This window comes from Microcebus murinus, chromosome 9 (assembly GCF_040939455.1).
Source record: "Microcebus murinus isolate Inina chromosome 9, M.murinus_Inina_mat1.0, whole genome shotgun sequence".
In the NCBI taxonomy this organism is placed as follows: Eukaryota; Metazoa; Chordata; class Mammalia; order Primates; family Cheirogaleidae; genus Microcebus; species Microcebus murinus.
Window position 1 is genome coordinate 76683949 of NC_134112.1, and position 21094 is coordinate 76705042.

Genomic DNA, 21094 nt, shown 5'->3' on the forward strand with positions numbered 1-21094 from the left:
CATAATACTGGTTGCTTTTTGAGATTTATTTACTGAAAAATTTCATATTAGATTAATAATTATAAAATGTGCACAATGACATAAACTTCATCCTTGACTATTTCAGCTAAGAAATGGTATAGACACAAAATATTTCTCAGAATTTGCTTCTGGGATGGCTGAAATGCACCCTCCTATATCGCAGTTAAGGAGGAATCAAGGCCTCTCGTTTCACATTCATAGTTTTTCAAATTTTGAAACAAAACTGGTAAAGTCACCACAACCCACATATTTATTCATGAACACTGAGTACAAAGAAAAGATCAGAGAACTGAGAAGAAAAACAAAAGCATATAGTGTTCCCAGAAGCCTAGGAAGTGGAGTTTCAGGAAAAAAGAAGAAATCAATGGCAGCAAATCCAACAGAGGGACTGTAAAATGAGAAATGAAAGTGAATTTAAAATAAGACATAAGTTTCTGATGTAAATTAGAAACTAAGAGGCCACTGAGATTGTCAAGAGGAGCTGTTTAGTGTGGTGGAACGGACAGAAGCCAGATGGCTTTGTGAATGCTGACAGTGGCCCGGGTCAATCCAAGGCCAGCCATGTAAAAACAAATTTAAGACAGTTTATTTTCATTAGAAAATCAGCATGACTGTAAACTTATCACTTTTTTTTTAGAAAACAATCCTCCTCAATTAAAATTCTAATTTTATGCTTGTTTTACATCTGCTACTCACTGTTTTTAGATTATATGTGCTCAATGACTTGACCTAAAAATTCTTGATCAGATTAGATGTCACTGACTGACCTGTCTCCATCTGTGTATCAGACTGGCAGTTATTAAATGCAAGTCAAATGAAAGACAGTAAATTAGCGTAACAAAAAGATTATATTTAATGAAATCAGACCTGAGTCTAAAAGTTGAAGAATGAGAAATAGTGCGTGTTAAAATTTGTCAGCAGAGGATTAGGGTCTGCCAACGCACAGATTCACAGATTTTTCTCCTGAACAAACACCTTTAAAATATGTTTTAATTCTATTTAAGTGGTTTCATTTTGTTCCTTCAGCAGGAACCCTCCTTGCAGCTGAATTGGCAGATCTTCTGTTTTCATGAGAGCTCTTTGAACCAATCAGGACACAGATAATCTTATTATACCTCTGTGGGCTTGTGTTCCTTTTGATGAGAGTCTAGTGAAGTCATGGGTAATACTTTACCATGTGCCAGGGACTGCTTATGTTTCAGTTGTACAAGGTCAGATCTTAATTTAACCACCAACTGGATATTTAATTTTAGATACACAGAGGAACACATTGGCTCCAGGGCACTTCCTCTGGTTTAGGAAGGCAAGTCCCTGGATGAGAATGACAAGATGATCATTCCAAAAGGTGAGATTATGAAATATTTGATCTGTACTTCACCAAATGGCTTATTGAGCAGTTCAGTATTGGTAATATTTTAAACAGATGGAAATGCAAATTGGGGCAGCTACTCATTTCTTTCTTTCTAATGGATCACCTGTGGGTTTGTCGGTCTAGGGCCTTTTTAAATTACAGAATAAAGCCAGGGTTGTTTTGTTTGTTTATAGAACATCAACTCAATTGCATAATTGTTAAGCATAACAAAAAAAATGTATCATGAGAAAAACAGCTCAAGAATGAATATCCTTATAGGAGTTGTCAATATACTTATTATAGACTCATAGACAGGTCTTAGCTGACCCCTTGTTTCTGAGAAAAAAATGAAATGATTTCTGTGAATAATTAAAATAAATCTCTGTCAAGGTTTTTTCATCACCTGTTGCAAAAGATGAATGCTTTATGTCCAGATAGAAAAATTCCTTAAAATAACTTAGATGAAAAAGAATACATTGAATAAAATTGGAAATTTGCTCCTGCAAATTACGTCACAAAATGTTGAAGTTGGAAAGTCCTCAAAATTTATCTGATACCATCACCCATATGGTTCTAAAATGAACAGTTACCTTTTAAGAAACATTTTACATCTAAATGATTTGATTTTCATGAAATAGTGATATGGACAAGGGAAGTCCTATCACTGCTTTGTGCTGAGAGTGTTAAATTATTGTAATAAAAATTACAACCTTACACTTCAGTTGTTTTCATGGGAATACCTTATTTTCAAATAAAATTTTGCCTAAATTCTTTATATTTCCACTGGAGTTGCTGAATGAGTTTGCTAGGTTTTTCTTTGTTTGTTTGTTTGTTTGTTTGTTTTTGCCTTTAACACAGACTTTATTTTTTTAATATTTTATTTATTTATATTTTAGCATTTTATGGGGGTACAAATGTTTAGGTCACATATATTCCCTTTGCCCCACCTGAGTCAGAGCTTCAACCGTGTCCACATCCCCTGGACGGTGTGCTCAGCACCCATTAGGTGTGAATATACCCAACCCCGCTGCCTTCCCCCCCACCTGCCCGACATCGGGTGAATGTCATTACTATATGTGCACATACGTGTTAAACAGTTAATACCAATTTGATGGGGAGTACAGAGTTTGCTAGTTTTTGCTTAAACCTCTTTTAGAAAACTTTTTCTGAGGCTTTTGAATTTTTAGCTTGCAAAATGAGACCACCCTCTTTTCCTTCATAGCAACCAGACCATCAGTTATAGTACATTGGTTAAGCCTGCGTGGACTCGATTGCCATGTGGCTGGGTTATATCCCACATCTCCACCGCTTGATAGATGTGTGGGCTTAGGGAAATTACCTAAACACTCTGTGCTTCAGTTTCTTCATTTGTGGAGTGGGGGGAAAGTATGTTGTGGAAATTAAATAACAATCTATTTGATGCAATGCCTGTCACAGGTAAACACTCAACAGCTGTTAGTTATAATAATTACCAAATTCAATATAACAACTATTTATTGAGGACTTTCTGTGTGCTTGACTGCATGCTAAACTTTGAAAATGAGGGAAGAGATTTGTGTTGTTTCTGCAGAAAAATCTAAAATACATTATTTAAATGCAGCAAACTCCCTGAGGACGTGGATACTATATGTCTGTGCCTAGCTCCGTTCCTCGAACATAGCAGACATTGAATACATATTTTTGAATGAACGCATAGAATGGTCTGAGAATCCTTAGAGAAAAAATAATAAGAACCGATGCGTCAACTCTCCTCCTTCATCTTTTTGATTAGTAGAGCAAGGGAACGTAGTAAATGCTGTGCATCTGTATTTCAACAAGGAATTTGGCAATATCTCTTGATGATGGTCTTGTTATCAAAAAGGAGAAATTAATACGGATGGTTGTGTCTTTAAGAGGATTTGTAACCGGATAAACAGCTTTTCTCGAAGGGCGCTAACTAATGGATCAATGTCGACCAGGAGACCTCTGTCCTGTGCCAATTTCTGTTCAACATTTATCATTATCAATGGAACATAAGTGCATACGGAAGGCATTCTTATTAAGTCAGCAAGTAGACCAATACTTGGAGAGATAGAAAGTGCATTAGATCTTAGCAGATGGAAATAAAGGTCAAATGTTAAAAAGATGAAATGTAATAGGAATAGAGCCCTGCACAGAATTTCACAGTAAACAGTGTGGGGAAAACACATGACTTGCAGGATTTAGGGAAACAGGGGTCTAAATCAAGTGTGTAACATGATAGCCCCTAAATTAATCTGAGCTTGGGCTAAATTAACAAATGTATAGTGGTTAAGAAAAGGGAGGTGGGGAGTGGTCCACACCCACTTAAAGCTGTATTGCTCTGACTGCACCTGTTGTGCTTCATTCAGAGCCTGTGTGGTTCAGAGCCACTTTTAGAAAGAGATGGGTAAATGAATGTGTTTACAGGAAAGCAATCAGGAATGCTCGAAGAAGGTGAAACCAGTCACAGGGCGAGTAGTTATCCAGACTTGAGAACAGGACAAGGCTCAGTGGAGACCTGACAGCCTTTCTGGGAGACATTTAAAGGGCTCTCATGTTGCAGAGGAGTAACACTTTCTCAGCGTGGCTCTGGGAAAAGAGACTATCTCTGGACTACCAAATAACGTTTCGAAGAGATGAATTCAGCTTCACTATTTTTCCTAATTGTTAACGCTCGCCGAAAGTGAAGGGCTGCATGAGGAGGTAGTAAGCTGAAGCTGGCCAAGTACCCGCGGGGCATGTCGTAAATGAAATTTACAGGTGGGGTTACCTGATGATCTTTAACTCTGAAGTTTCATGATTCTAGGGAAAAAAGGAAAAGAAAATAATAAGGGTGTCAGAATGCCTGTTCAAAGGTGAAGAATAGAACTAAAACTGCCAAGAAGTATTAGAATCCTACTCTTCCATTCCAGAGGAGTTCACTCACAGAATAACAGCACGTAATGTTCACTGACTACTTGTAACACAGCAGACACAGCTAATCAGGCAGGCCAGGGTTTCAACGAAGTTTCAACCACTGCACTCAACTGCCTTGAGCAGAAAGAAGCCAATGGCCTGTACATGATTTCAAAACAAGATATAAAGAAATGGAATGCCACATTATTGTTTGAGTGAGTTTCAAATAGAAAAAGATTAGACTTGAGCATCAGACGGGAACTTTTGCTGTCTCCAATGAAATACACCATGCTAGGAACAAATACTTTTAGAGAAAATATATGTATTTGTATGTGTATATTTACATGTATATGCATAAGAATAATACTTTTTAAGGTCCAGAGGTATTTGATTTTTGTTATTGTAGCTAATTAATGTAGCCAAAATGTTTTTCACTTACCCAATTGTGCAAACAAAAAGCAGCTTTTTTTTTTTTTTTATTGTCTGTAACTGGCCTCACCTTCCTGAGGAGTCACACCTCTCTAATTAGTGGAAAATAAAACTTTTGGTCTCAAGCAGACAGAACAATAACTTAGGTATTGAAGCCTCTGCTTGGATGATTCAGGTAAATGGATAGGTCTTTTTTTATTTCTGCTCCTTCTCAAGCCAAGAAACTCTCCCCACCCGTTTCTACCTGCTTTACTGTGCATTTGGGCATTTTCCTTTCTCCTCAAGGTCACCAAGGTTGCTGGCCTGCTCAGCCCTGAGAGGTAGATGCCAGGCCAGTTTTCCGGGCTTTGTGAGTTTTGGCTCTATGAAGTCCATCTCAGTTCTCTTTTGTTGTCGGTGGTGGTCGTGAAAACACTTAAGATCTACCCACTTAGCAAATTGCAAGTAAACAATACAATATTGTTGCATTGTTGTACATTAGATTTCCGGAAATTATTTAACCCCTTGACCAACATCTCCCTATATCCCCTCACCCCAGCCCTTGGCAATCACCATTGTACTCTCTGTTTCTATAAGTTCAAGTTTTTTAGATTCTACATATAAGTGAGATCTTGCAATATTTTCTTTCTGTATCTGGCTTATTTAATTTAGCATAATGTCCTCCAAGTTCATCTATGCCATCACGCATGGCAGGATTGTCTTCTTATTAAAGGCTGAATAATAATTCCTTGTAAATACATAGCACATTTTCTCTATCTATCAAGGGACATTTGGGTTGTTTCCGTATCTTGACTATTGTGAATGAAGCTACAATGAACATGGGCGTGCAGATATCTCTTAGAGATACTGATTTCAATTCCTTGGGATATATACCCAAAAGTGGATCATAAGGTAGTTCTAGTTGTAAATTTTTGAAGAACATTCATCCTGTTTTTCATAATGGTTACACCAAAAAAAAAAAAAAAGATAACTATGTGAGGTGATGAATATTTTACTTAGCTTGATTGTGGTGAATATTTCACAAAGTATACATATATCAAATCATTAACTTGTACACTTTAAATATATACAATTTTTCATTGCAAACTATACTGTAATAAAGTTGGGAGAAAATGTCACTCTTAATTCTTTAAAAGTGGTTAGTCATATGTAGTTAAATATCATACTTAAATTGACACTTTTCCCACAAAATTAAATATTCTTTAAGTATATGAATTTTAATAAGTGTATAGTATTCCATTGATTTTGTATATAATAAAGTCTTATAAAATGTCTTATAAAGTATATAATACTGTCTTATAAAATGTCTTCCCTATTGTTGGACATTTATGTTGTTTCTAATGCTTTGGCAATTTAAACACAGCTAAGATAAACATTTTCACATAAAAATCTTTTTCACATCTCTGATTATTTCTATAAGATAGATTCCTAGATATTGACTTTTAGATAAAAGAGAGGGCTTTATTTATAAAGCATATTATCACACTAGCTTGTGATCAGGGCATGTCTATTAATAAGTTGCCTTTTCATGGGCCATTCTTGCTCTACTCTTTTCTATTCCATAGGTTTATATTAGCCTAGAAATCCATGAACTTGTGAACCTAAATCTCCTTCCTAAACTGTTGTGAGTGTAGTTTTCAAAAGCTAACAAGCAACTTCCCACATGTCTGTCATAATTTAATTTGAATTGGAAATCAATAGTAGAGAGTAAAAATTTCTACTTTTGTAATATGAAACTAGAGATCAACAAAGCTAGTATGACAGATTCTATCATGAGTATATTTACAAATTAAGCATCACTCAGTGGAGCCCCAAAATTGAAAGTGAATTTGGCAAAAATATATCTATGACCTATAGAGGAAAGACAAGATTAATCTATTCTTTGGCTAATCCTAAGAGTAGTGTATATTTGATCATTCAATTATTCATTTGTTAAGTAAATACTTACTGAATTCTCATTACATGCCAGATATTGTGCATAGTGTCCATAGAGACTATTTTGCCTTTTATATATTTTCTAAAATGTTGAGTTATATCTCTTTGAGGCAACACAAAATTAGCATTTGTTTTCTGGACTAAGATTGTTCGTATGTGTGTATATAGGTTTTAAATTTATCAGCAGAATGTATTGTACTGTTAAAGAAGATGTTATTTAAACTGATCTAATTCTCCACAACCATCCATAGAATTCCTTTCTAGTAGAAAAGGCAAAAACCATAAGAGGGAATTGCTGTAACTTATTCTTTGTAAGTAAAAGTTACCTGTAACTGTGGGTTGGAATCCAATTCTGATAGAGAGTTATACCCCTCTCTCTGAAATCTCTAGGGGGCTAGTTGACTCTGATGCTGAAATCAGCCCAGTGAAACCATTTATCTGATTAGCCACTTTGTGCTACAGGATTCTAAAAAAAAACAACTGTTTAGCCACCAAATGAAAACCAAAGTTATAACAAAATTTTATGTGTATTGATTTCACTATATCTTTAAAATTACATAATAAGTAATCAACATACAGAAAAATGAAAATTAGCATTGTTTTGAATATAACCACTGTATTTTCTTAATAATATCTAAAAATGAAAATGTACTTTTACTCTTCCTTTAACAGGGTACAGATTGATGATTCTTCTCTGGGACCCCCAGTAGATGAGCTCAGTTCAAGAACCATAGCAGTTTCAAGGTAAAAGAAAAATTCCTCAGGGAATTGGTATCCCCCCCATTCCATGCAGCAAAAACCTGCACTTCCTTCAGAGCCCCAGGGTTTCTATTTGATCTGACCTTGTATAAAACTTAAAAAAAAAAATTACTGTATTGCTTTTCTCTTATCACCTCCCACTAGATCTCAGCCTTAGACCTTCTGTCATGTTCCCAGCTTCGTGCCATCCCCAGTAACTATTCCAAGAGATCCTGGTTCTATACTGAGTGTAGGGATGATGCTATTGGTATTGTAAAAGGGACACTGGAGGATGGAACAATAAGCCCTATAGGACAGAATCTCTTACTGATGTAACAGAATGACACTGATGTGACAGGTGCTGGGGGCAATGTGACATTTGTGGACACAAAGCCCATCCTTGCACCATGGAAGCAACTGTCCACTCAGTGTACTCTTAAGGCCAGCCCTGTTTAGGACCCCATGGAGATGGTTTCAATTTTGTTATATGCCCAAGATAGAGTGTGAGGGCAGGTGGGGCAAACAGACTTGGATATAATCGGGATTAAACCAACTAAACAGTTCATGGGGGTAAAAGTTACATTCATCCTTGTTCAGGGAAAAGGAGAACCTTGGTTCCATGCTATGGGAGCTGCCGTGTTTCAAAGGAAGCTCTGAGGGCCGTCTCAAACATATCAACTACCTTAACAGTAAGGCATTAGCATGAATCATAGATTGGAGGTAGTTTAAATAATCTGATGCAAGAAGGTGCCATGTGCTTGTGTTCACTCCTGCCTCATACCTTGCAACATCGTACTAACCGCCTGACCACTTCAGTCAGGCACCAACTGGTATGTTGATCCTGTTTTCTGGACAGTAATGTCCAAGACAAAAAGTACAGGATTGAAGGCAAGCTTTCACCTCAGACCACCCTAAGCAACATAAAGCCTTATTGAATGGAAACAAAGAAAAAGATTTATGTGTCCCTGGAAGCTATTTTTTATTTTTGGAAGTTATTGTCATCAAGAGCTGGCTGTTAAGAGCAAGATCAAAGTGTTTTCTTTTAAAGGCAACTGCCTGTAGGATGTTTTCCAATAACTTCTAAAAGACCTTAAAAGTGAAGGTACTCGCTGCTCTGTCCAGGCTCTACTTACTGTCTATGGCCATACCACCCTGAACGTGCCCAATCTCGTCAGACCCTACTTACTAGCTCTGTAATGTTGGGTGAGTCTTTTAACCTTTTGAAGCCTCAGTTTCCACTTATGCACAATGATTCTGTAATACCTATAACACAGAATCGGAGTAAGGATTTAAAACAAAGTAGTCCATACAAAATGCTTTGCACAGTGCTTAAAACAAAACAAGCACTTGGTAATTTATGATTATTACTATTATCACTATTTTCATTATTGCCAAATATATTCTAAAATTTACATTACCACTAAAATTTCTCTTTTCCAACTATCTAAATTTAGGATTTAATTTAGCCTGTCTATAAACTAAACAAATAATTCTTGATATCTGAGTAATATATTTGGCATTTAGCATTTAGAAATCTTTAATTTAGTGGTTCTTTACCAGGGAAACATGAAAGAACTTCTGAGGATCCATGAGTTCCCTAAAATTATTTGCAAAATTTTGAGGGGGTATGTCTTCTTCTGGAGAGAGAATCCATAGCCTTCATCAGATATGTTCCTGACCCTAAGCAAGGCTAACCAGACCTTTAAATCCTCATTTAAAGGTTAATTGTACCATTTATTTGCCCCAATTATTTTATAAACCATCTACTTATGGAGAATAAATGATCTCACTAATGGGCTTCCCCAGAATAAGATTGAGTGTTAAATGGAAAATTATTAAGAAAGAATCAATTAATTTCTTTAGACTGAGAATTCTTTAGACTGGCATAACTGTAAAGAGGTCTTAAAGAATGTCAAAATATTATCTGGCCTTTTCTTGTACTTCTGAGTGATAATTTATTTCAATCATTTCTAATACACTGTTGCTGGCCCTCAGTTGGGATTGAGTCCTAGTCATTTTAAATTTGAAGTATAGATAAATAACTTTCCTTTTGCCTTTCTCATTGCATCTTGATGTCTCTAAGTCGATTGCTAAAATGTTCCTTTGATTGTCTGGCTGACACCTTGATTCACCTACACACAGATCTTCACTTCATCCCAAGCTTTTGGTAAAAGACTAGAGACAGCCTGTGTCAGGTTGGAGTTTGTCCACATAGTAAGAGTTTTCCCACCATTTCTATACTGCTGTCAGGTACAAAACAGTTAAGAACTTAAATAACTTTCTTCTTGATAGTAGTTAAAAGGACATTTTAAAAAAATAAAAAACTTTTTACAGACCAACTAAGTTCTCCAAGGAGCCTATGGTATGTCATGTACTGGGAGCCCAAATTTCAAACGAGATTAGATTTAAGCCAGTGATTTAAATAGGTGAAAGGCTCTGTATCCCATTACTAATCCCAGAACCATGCAATCCCCCATCACCATGGAAATATCAGCAAGAAAGGCAACAGGCAATGCCACAGGTTTAACTTTGTCATCTAGCTATGCTGGCTGAAGGACTCAGTTCTTAGCCACTAGAAATGAGTCAACAACTTTTTTCCAGTGACCACTGAGAGCAGCCATTTGCTATAATTGGCCAGGAGTGGAAATAGAGGGAAAAGATCTAAAGGAAAAGGAAAGTAAATTTTTTCCTCAGAAAACTAATTGTTCAAATGAGAAAACAAAAATATGTGAAGAACTTGTAAAGCAAACATGAAATGAGTGAGTAGAAATCCAAACGTTAGAAAAACATTACATAGGAGGAGATAATTACAGATAAAGAAGACTGGAGAGAAACTCGAGACTGTAGGAAGGGCTTCCACTGGAGGAACGTCTTGAGCTGGGTGTGAGGCAGCGTGGGCTGTGGGTGTGGAACAGCTGGGAAGGCTTCGTGAATGAAGAGGAATAAGATGGAAAAGCACAGAAGAGAAAAAAATGAAACAATCACACTTGTTCAGTTGAATAAAAGACTCTGTACTGAGGGAAATGGAGAACAAGCAGAGCCTGGGTTATGTTTTAGTGGTCATTCAGTACCTCATTCAACACATATCTGTAGCCCACAAAGCATGAGATGATGCTTTTCTAGGCACTGAGGTTACACACTAATTCCCTGATCTTATTTCATTACATTCTAATGGGAGGAGCTAGACAATGAGCCAATAAATAATAAATTAAAAGTAAAATACCATTTGGATTTCTGTGGTAAATCAGATTCCTAGAGCTCACATCAGCCTTTTGAGGAGATTGAGATATCACAGTGTGAGGGAGCATGCTTAGCGGAGCATTTTACCAGCTCACGTGTGGTCTCTGAACATTGTCACTATTCTATCCCTTCTGTCCTGAGGTGATGGTAAGGCCACTGCTATGGAGCAATGAACAATACAATCATAATGATGCCATTGAGTTCATGTGCAGTCTGTCTACAGGTCAGGGACCTTGGCTATTAGCAGGTATAGAACTGTCTTCAGAGTTTGAGATTATCTAACCTTGGAGAATGAGAAGAGTTAAAGCTGTGTTTTATAAATTGCCTAGAGAACACTGTTTTGTTTTTCTCCCCTTGTGAAGAAATTCTACAATGTAAAATTTCATATAGAGAATATATTTTGGCTTGAAAATACCAATAATCAAAAATAATTTCATATTGGTCAGTCAACACAGCTGTAGAACTATTTGATTTCTGCACTTTGCTAAGTTTTCCCTCTATAGAAGATAAAACAATTGATCCAATAGTAAAGGGAGATATTCGCTCTTCTAACTGGATATGTGGAAGAAATAAGTCAGTGAGGAATAATCTAGATTTTTTAGTATTATATTCAGAAGAGAAGGGCCAGTCAAGAAAAGTGGCTTGTGATAGAACTGGGAAAAGGAATGAATGAGGAATCTACAGGAGGGTTGGTCTCTGGTCTCTGGATAGAGTTCAGATGGCTTTTATCTTCAAAGGATACTCCAAGATGAGTCATACCTTACAATGAACCATTGCTGGTTTGTAAAGAATATAAAGGATCACTGTTCTACATTACTGCCACCATCTCCTCTTTGAGTTGAATTTTAAGCTTCTAATGCACTAAATAAAATAGTGTCACAGAAAACTGACCAAAATTAGTGTAAATCAGAAGCTCTGAAAAAAGTGAACTCTTATAATCTCATTACTGAAAAGAAAACCAAAGGTTAGAAAGTGTTGGAAGGCCGAGGTGGGAGGATCACTTGAAGCCAGGAATTCAAGATCAACTTGGGGAATAGCGAGATCTCATCTTTACAAAAAAAAAAATTAAAAAATTAGTCAGGTGGTGGTATATGCCTGCAGTCCCAGCTACTTGGGAGGCTGAGGCAGGAGGATCACATGAGCTCAGGAATTCGAGGCTGCAGTGAGCTATGATCATACCACTGCACTCCAGCTTGAGCAAGAGTGTGAGACCCTGTCTCAGGAAAAAAAAAAAAAGAAAGTACAGACACCTTAAAACCTTAAAGGGTAGGTAATTAAATGTTTCAGCAGTTAAACCATTTTAAGTTAACAAAAGGGACCTTATATATAATGGGGATTAAAATGTTAACTGCATTCATATTTGTTAAATAGGGAAAGGAAAATGCATTTTAGTTTTTAATTTTGCATTTTTCATGTTAACTCTGTTCTGTTTGGTGTCATTTGCTCATAACAAGAAATTGCCTCTTTCAAAATTGTGTATCGACATGGACACTAATGATGACCCTGATGAAGACCATCTTACAAGTTATGATATTCAGCTCAGTATCCAAGAATCCATTGAAGCCAGCAAGACTGTATTTTATCCTGAAAGGTAGTATTCAAATTGACTGTCCTCCCCCAAATTTCTTTATGGCATTCATTTCTTTTTTTCTAATTATTTTATTTTGTACAATTCCCTTGTTTTCAAAAGTTATTTCTGTCTTGTCATTTCTTATTTTGTACATGTGTGCTTTCTCCTTTCTTTCTTGATTAAATTAGCTAGGGGTTTGTCTCTTTTCCTGTTTTTCAAATATAGTGTTTTATTTTATTTTATTTTATTTTAGCGTCTTATGGGGGTACAAGTGTTAAGGTTACATATATTCCCATGCCCCCCTCCCCCCCCAGTAAGAGCTTCAAGCATGTCCATCCCCCAAACGTTGCACATCTTACTCGTTGTGGTTGTATATACCCATCCCTCCCCCCCCACCCTCCCGACAGCCGATAAATGTTACTCCTATATGTCCACTTAGGTGTTGATAGGTTAATACCAATTTGCTGGTGAGTACATGTGGTGCTTGTTTTTCCATTCTTGAGATACTTCACTTAGTAGAATGGGTTCCAGCTCATTTCATTATAAGATAAAATGAATGCTGTTTCCTAACTTCTTCCCTAAGAAAATGTTTATCTTTCTTTTCTGGCAGGGAATCTAATGGTTTGACAAGGACCACTGTGCATAGGTTTTAGCAATCTTATCTTCCATAAATCTCAACTCATGTGGAAAACAGAAATAATCTAGCTGGGAAATTCCTAGTTGAATTTTGGTGTATAGAATTGCCTATTTTCTAAATTAATGTGGAGTCAAAATGACAATAAGTAGTTAGAATAAATTTGCAAGTACAGTTTATGCAACCATTGTATAGAAAGGTAACAGAGGTCTGTATATTTTCGAGCTTGTTCTGCTACTGACTCAGCTAACCTTTTATAAGTAACATATTACATTTTTGCATTTTTAAAATATGAAGAATAATGCTAACTCACCTCATTTAGTTCAATGAATGGGAGGAGAGCTGTGGGCTTTTGTTATATATGACAAAGTAATATATAAACCACCACCTATGTAATTATCTACTATCCACATGATAGGAGTTAACAAATTAAGATGTGCATAAAATTGATGGATTATGTAAGTAGGAGTTATTGAATCTACAAATGCAAAACTAAATTTATGTCTTGAACAACACACATTATACTTCTGACAGAAATAAAGTTTAGTCTACCTTTACATTCTAATATTTAGAATCTTATATTATGAAATTTAGTAGTAGTTTTCAATAGATTCAGTGTTATAAAAATTCTTGCTTTTGAGCTTTTAAAAAATGAACATATTACATATAAATTTCTGGTCTTTAAAATTTTTCCCTTATCTCCAATGGATTTGGGAACATTAGAGTTTCCTGGAAGACATTCACAACCCTAGAATGCTAGCAGATATTTTCTGCTTAATAGGGTTAAACAAATTTGTTATGGAATTCCTTGCTTTTATTTATAAAACATACACAGAAAATGTTCTTAGTTCCAAGCTATCATAAATATACTCCGTATCTGACTTCTAGACATTTATATTTTAAAAGTAGATAAAATGAGTAGAAATTAAAATTTGGAGTTCCTTGTAGTATACCACTACTGTAAATATGACTTATTTTTATTTCTTTGGTAGATTTGTACCCCTAAGTGATCAAAACAGAAAACTTGTGGAGGCCATAAGACGAGGTAAATGAGTATATTGTCTACAGGGATTGGAGAATCCTCCTTGCAAAGATAGACATTTGTTATTAATCCGTGTGTTTAATTTAGGTCACATTCTTGAGCTCCAGGAGTATGTGAAATATAAATTTGCATTGGATGAAGCTGATGATAAAGGATGGTTTCCGTTGCATGAAGCTGTTGTTCAACCCATTCAACAAATACTTGAGATTGTTCTGGATGGTAAGAGAACATAAAACCCCTATGATCAAATCAAAGAAAGAATGTAGAAGTTATATGTGTTTTCAATGAACATAACAAGCAAAGACAAAAAAAAAAAAGCAGAATAAATGATTAGTTGAAATTTGAAAAAGGCAGTACCCATGTTTTAAACTCAAAGTACAAAAATTAGCACATTTTGTGACAGGGCGTATGCTTTTACCTAGGAATGTGACACAGGTTGGTGAGAAGGTATGGTTACCCCAAAAGCTATAAAAAGTTTGTATATGTCATAAATTAACTGATTCAAATATGAAGGCTTTTTTTCTTTGGGCTGGTGAGAATTCTACCATTGTACCACCTATGTACCGTACTTTTTTTTTGGAAGTCGGTTTTTAATTTTTCATCTTGAACTATCTCTTGATAGTTTGCCATTTGGTAAACTTTTAATCAAAGTCTTTCCTTTTTCATCAATTGTGTTTGTTTGATCTTATATATATATAATATTGGGTTATTATGATTTATGTGATATCCTGGTAAGTAAATATTTTCAACTTTTCAACATGATGTTTTCATGTCTTAGCATCCTATAAGACACTCTGGGAATTCAAGACCTGTGATGGAGAAACACCCTTGACTTTGGCAGTCAAAGCTGGTCTGGTGGAAAATGTAAGAACTTTACTGGAAAAGGGAGTGTGGCCCAATACCAAAAATGACAAAGGAGAGACACCCCTTCTCATTGGTAAATGACCTTTTTATTCTTAGAAATTTTGTAGTTTGAAACAAATAACAAACATTTAATAAGTATTTATTGAAAACCACTGTATATTGGCTAAAATTGTGTGACCTCAATTGCCTGAGCCCCTCTGTAACCCTCATCTCTTCTGTCCTATGATTTTGTTTTCCCATCCCACAAAGAGGTCAAATGTGAAAGATGGCCACATCCATTAGCACCCAGTTATAGAGAGTTCAGTTAGCCAGGAGGGATCTGAATTAGTTTTATGAAGCCAGAGACACCAATTCTAAAGGAATATTCTCTAGGTACCCCCCAGTTGCAAGGAGGGTTCCATGTGCAATAGGTGTCCCGAAAAAAGTGATAGAAACGGATTCCACATCAGAATGATCAGGCCAAACTGGAAGGATGTAGAGCCAACAGATTCTGAGCACACAAATGCAAAGCATGGCACTATCAGGGGGTTCCCATTGTGGCACAACAATGGAAGAATGATAAATCGGAAGGTTCATTTACCAGCTTCTTCTCTGTCTTTTATGGCCTGCTATTGGTGAACAATAAGAATTGGCAGATCTGTTTGTAAAAGGGGAGAGAGATGCAATCATGGGCCTACAGTTTCCTTGTATGTAAAATTGAAACACATCTACTGTGTAGAATTGTTATAAAAATTAGAGGAAATGCATATATAAAACCTTTCATACATGACGCTCAGGAGAGGAGAGCTGTTGGGAAATTGTGTGTGTGTGGTGGGAGGAGGGGAGGAAGAGGAGGTGAGGACATAAGACTATTTACCAGCAACCACAGAGGAAGGGGATAAAGCGCCATGAGCTACATTCATAGCTAGTTAAGCACCACCACTGAGTCTATTCACAGAGGAATCACCAACAATTTTTTAAACAACCTGAATATTGCTAAGAAAACTTAAACAAGTCATCAACATTAGTAAAATATCTGCACTCGATGGCATGAATCCAAGAACATCGATGCAACAAACATTTATGGAGAAGTCACGTTAAGCCAGATGCTGCGCTGGACAGTGTGGATGTACAGATGAATGGACTAAGCTTCCTCTTCTCATAGAGCCTAGAAGGAGAGTTGGATATGATTTAAATGGAATATTAGTGTTACAAATGCTATTAGAAAGGTATATATGCAACGTAAATTAGGAGAATAAAAAAAAACAGTGAATCTGTGAAGCCTTCAAAGAGCCTTGCTTTCCCGAGTTGAGACTTGAGGGATATAGAGGGGATAACTGGCAGACAGGGGAGGGGAAGGCTGCTAGGCGGCTGTTCTGCCCCTGACTTGTGGTCATCCTGGTCTGATTCCTTCCCTCCCATTCTTGCCCCCGCAGAGCTCTCAGCCTTCCCAAACTCAGATCAGATCAAACGATCTAATCATGATAGTTAGAGCACAGGCAAAGCTTCCGTAACAAAAAACGAAAACAGATACACAAAGCAAACAAGTAAATGAACCATGACTTAAAGAGAAAGAAGCCATTTCTCTCTCACACATCATCCCAGAGGTGAGTGGCCCAGGTTTGTCAGGGTGGCTTTGCCAACATTGCTCAATGCTTGCTCTAACGTCACCATTTCCCAGGAAGCATGAAGGAGAAAAGAGGAAGCCAGGAAGCCCTGAGAAAGCATCTTCAATTTAAAGTGGGGACCTCAACGTTGCACAGAGTGTTTCCATTTATATCCCATTCGTTCAGATTTTGTCACATAGCCACACCTGGTGCAGAGGAGGCTGGGATATTTAGTCTTTACCTGGATGGCCTGTGACCAGCTAACATTTGGAGGCTTCTGATACTAAAAGGAAAAGGGGAAGCATTAATACTGAGGAAGAAATAGTACTCCCTGCATACATTTCAACTAGCCTTTCTGTGACAATATCATGATGCTTTTCATAAATAACCAGAACTCTTTTCCTGAAGCAAGCTTTACAGATGCTAAATGGAATATGCACCTGTGGGTTTCTTCACCACTCTTAATATGATCTGTGTTATATTTTTTAAAGCCAGCATAGACCATGTAATATTTGCAACAACACATGTGTTATTTCTATAGGTAGCCTTTGGTTTCAGCAAAAAACAAACATCTTTTCGGAATTGTACACTGCTTCACGTTGCAAATATGGAATTATTCTCCACTTGCTTTCCTCAATCCACTTATTTCTTAAAGGAAATTAAGTCATGATTACTAGTCATTGGTTTTTGTTTTGCTTCGTTTAAATTTTTCTTTAATGATTAAGGCCCACAACACAGAATTAAGCATTTGACATGCATTTCAAAATTCCATATGTTCGTTTAATCTCTACTCTAGCAAGATCTAGAGTGCAGGAAAGGAATTTTTATCATTGAGTTACCAAAATAAAAATAGAATTAACATTCAGAAATAATATATCTTAAAAACCAATGGTAATATCAAGAAAGGACGAAAGTCTTTGTAGAGGCAATATCCTGGAGGTGCCCCCGTATGTCCTCATCATCCACACATCTGCAGGAGAGGGATTTTCTTGGGTTACCTTCTTCAGGATCTTTGTTGTGAAACCCATGCCAGGTCTTTTTAAGTTCTATAGGAAAATGGATCATCCATGGCATGTCCTCGGTTTTCTTATGGGCTGCTTTGAAATTCGCTACTCACAGTTCCTTAAGTTGCAGAGGAGAGAGAAGAGAAAAAAAAGTATTGTCTCTTTTTTTTCTGCACAATGTCATTTTTATTTTTCTTTGTCTGGTGCCATCATCTTTGTCTCTATTTATGGAGTATCCTTAAATGGCAAAAAATAAAAATACTTTTGGTCCCTCCAGGGCCCTTCCCTATGAGCCATCTGGCCCTTGCTTAGGGTACTTTTTTATATGTTATAGTCATGCTACACAGTTACCTGCTGAATGGTGGATGTCTAATTTGTGAGGATCTGACACCCATTAAGGGGTTTGGGATTTGGACTTCCTCTCTACCCACCCCCAGGAGTTGGTGTCCCAAGCCACAAGCTTATCCAGGCCAATGGAGCCCGGGCTAGAGAGAAGGCTCGGGGAACCGACTAGCATGATACTTCAGCCCCATGGCCCTCTGTTCCTGACAACCTACGCCATTTACAGATCAGTTCATTTTTCCTTCAGACAGTTACTTTCTCACAGATCAATAGACATCTTCCTCACTCCATCTCTTGTTTCAATCTTGTCAAGATATCTCAGAAAAATCTTTTTTTCTGTATATTTTATGAGTCAGAAAAACATTCATAGCTGATAATACGTTACATGAGCACAAAGAAAGAAAATGACAAATTCAAAATAAAAAGGAAAAGTACCTGCAAATTATACAGTGTTTGAAAGTGCCTATAATCTATGCAAAACTCACTATCTAATTTCCTAAACTCTTCAAAGTAAGCTTGATTTTCTTTAAGCATTACTATTGAAGACACAAGTTGTTTTTTGTTTTTGTTTTTGCGACCGAGTCTCACTTTGTTGCCCAGGCTAAAGTGAGTGCCGTGGTGTCAGCCTAGCTCACAGCAACCTCAATCTCCTGGGCTCAAGCGATCCTGCTGCCTCAGCCTCCCGAGTGGCTGGGACTACAGGCATGCGCCACCATGCCCGGCTAATTTTTTCTATATATATTAGTTGGCCAATTAATTTCTTTCTATTTATAGTAGAGATGAGGTCTTGCTCTTGGTCAGGCTGGTTTCGAACTCCTGACCTTGAGTAATCTGCCCGCCTCAGCCTCCCAGAATACTACGATTACAGGCATGAGCCACTGCGACCAGCTGAAGATAAGTTTTAAAGTTTGAAAACTAAAGAATTAAAACATTTCTGAAAAAATTCTAAAGAATTCTAAATTCTAAATTTTGGAATTTTAAATTCTAGAGACTTAAAAATTATATATAATAAATATAAAGCATATATAAAATTTTATATATATTAAACTCTGGAAATTTTTAGTTATTTTACTTAATCAGTTATGTTACACCAATACTGTGCCTTTTCGTTATTTCAGTCATTTATGAGTTAAGAATGTCTTCATGAGTTAGCTTGAGAGAGGTTTCCCACCATCTGCATTATTATTTCTATGGAAAATATATTCTTATTTCCCAAAAAAATTAAATTAGAAGTGAAGCTTTGATTTTTAAAAAATTAATATTAAGTTGAAGATGTCCCATATATGCTATTACTCTCATGAAAAAAAAGAGACTAATGTTGCTAATCAGTATGTTCTGAGTCAGAAAAAAAGGAAAATAGATCATGAGGGAAGAAGTTCATTATTTTAATATATTTTTTCTAATTATTAAAAAAACTGCAATAGGAGCAAGAAGATAAACAAGGACACATTTCTTCATTCGTTTAGCTCGCTTGATGTGTGCTTTGCAGTAACACCAGCTAGGATGAGGTAATTCACTGTAATTTGAGCTGCCAGTGGCAGATGGGAGATTCCAGAGAGAGGCATTTGTCAACACATTCTACTTTAGACAGTGAGCAGGAGAAAATGTGGAACCTTGCTGCAGTGGTGGCTTGCTTTCCTCCAAAGGAAGTAGGCAAGTTTGTCTTCATCCTCTTATTACACCATCGGGAACCATTTTCCTTGCTTTGGCATTAGAAGCTTCCACCTCCTAGCTGCCCTGGAATGTTCTATGTGGCCTCACATCTCCTCCTGCCTTTCCCAGCAAAGGCCCAGTCTTTTGAGTCTCTCTTCAAATAGAAGACAGTATAGACTTCTTCTCCAGACTGTAGATTCCATGAGTGAGAGCCCAATCTGTCCACAGTGCCCAGCACAGAGCCTTTCAGTTAGCCAGCAGGCATTAACTGAGTGAATGCATGAATGAGTGAGTGGATGAATGAGTGAATGTAACTGCATTTATCTCCATTTGCAGGGGGTAGTGCTCACCCGGATCTGTTTCACATTAAGATTTTACTTATTGACAAGAAAAAAAAATGTTTTACATATCTCATAAGTATTTACAGCAAAATGGAGACAATCTCTTAATGATCCAAAGGGGGAAAAAACTTTTAACAGTGTAATTTGAGCTATTAGAGACAAACAGAGAGGGAGGGAGACATGTGATTTACTGAGCTTCTTAAATTGTACTATATTATCTGCCACTTCACCTGTTTAGAAAAGTTGACCTGCCTGGATTCTAAACTGTCCCGTTGATAACCTCCCATTAAAAGTATAGGAAAGAGAAGTTCATGCAATACTTACTGCTGTCTTTGGTGGAAGAAAAAACCTGTTTCTATGAAGGAAAACTTGGTAAACATTATTTACACATGAGACTAGGACTCCCAGGTCCTAGGAGTGATAAAATGTTATTAATAGTAATTATTATTTACTAAGTTCCTATTATATAGTGGGTACTATACTAAGCATTCTACATACATTATTTAATTTGTACAACCCCACAGTAGATGTTATTTCCATTTTGTTAATGAAGAAATGGAAGTTTAGAACGAGTAAGCACGGCATCCTTATCCAGCAACGCACACTGTTTTCCATGAAACTCTTACCCCTCCTCCGGATGTTAAAGAAAAATCAGTATTATCTTGCATACTTATACTCCACAAATGGAAATTTGACTACGAGAAACAGAAGGCATTAGAGAAATACAATATTCTCTTGTAGAAGAAAAGATTATAACTAATATATATTTTAATATTAAATTTGGTTATTAGTTTCATATCTCCTAAGGTATTTGTGTGAATATACTTACTGTTGTCTGTTCTTTTTTAAAATAATTTTCAAGCTGTAAAGAAGGGCTCCTATGACATGGTGTCCACTCTGATTAAACACAACCCCAGCCTTGACCAGCCGTGTGTCAAGCGATGGTCGGCAATGCACGAAGCAGCCAAGCAAGGCAGAAAAGACATCATAGCTCTGCTACTAAAACATGGAGGCAACGTCCACCTGAGAGATGGATTTGGAGTCACACCGTTAGGAGTGGCTGCCGAGTACGGTCACTGTGATGTGTTGGAACATCTAATCCACAAAGGTCTGTGAAAAGGAATTACACTCTCCTGACTTTTGTCCTGCCTCTTGGACACTCCTTTTCTCCTTTCCTCGCTGTGTCCTCTTCCTCCCCTGAGTGTAACTGGGCATCAGGCTTTCACACTCAGCCCCACCAACAAGCCCCTATGCCACAACTCAGTTAAACCCTATATATTGTGGCCTACTGCTTTCTGTAGAAACAGCAAAATTTTCACATAGATAGCTCCTTAAGGCTTCTCCTAAACTGAATTTTTCCTCATTTTCTACTTACTGATATAATTTCTCTCAGCCAGGACTAAAAGGTTGGGTTTACCTCTTTTTCTCCATCCCCTTCTTTCCTAAACC

General features: G+C 36.8%; 1 protein-coding gene across 3 annotated transcripts in view; it reads left to right on the forward strand.

The window, feature by feature from the left end:
• The first annotated feature begins 1245 nt into the window (after positions 1 to 1245).
• Positions 1246 to 21094, forward strand: part of ASB15 (ankyrin repeat and SOCS box containing 15) — a 37390-nt gene continuing 17541 nt past the window's right edge. For 2 of the 3 annotated variants that reach the window (XM_012762061.2, XM_076006591.1), the window contains exons 1-7: positions 1246 to 1366; positions 7304 to 7375; positions 12064 to 12200; positions 13806 to 13858; positions 13943 to 14074; positions 14634 to 14792; positions 20508 to 20753. In XM_012762061.2, coding sequence (XP_012617515.1) covers positions 12094 to 12200; positions 13806 to 13858; positions 13943 to 14074; positions 14634 to 14792; positions 20508 to 20753 — 697 coding nt within the window. In that variant the 5' untranslated portion in view covers positions 1246 to 1366; positions 7304 to 7375; positions 12064 to 12093. The other variant, XM_012762062.3, reaches the window with a different exon arrangement.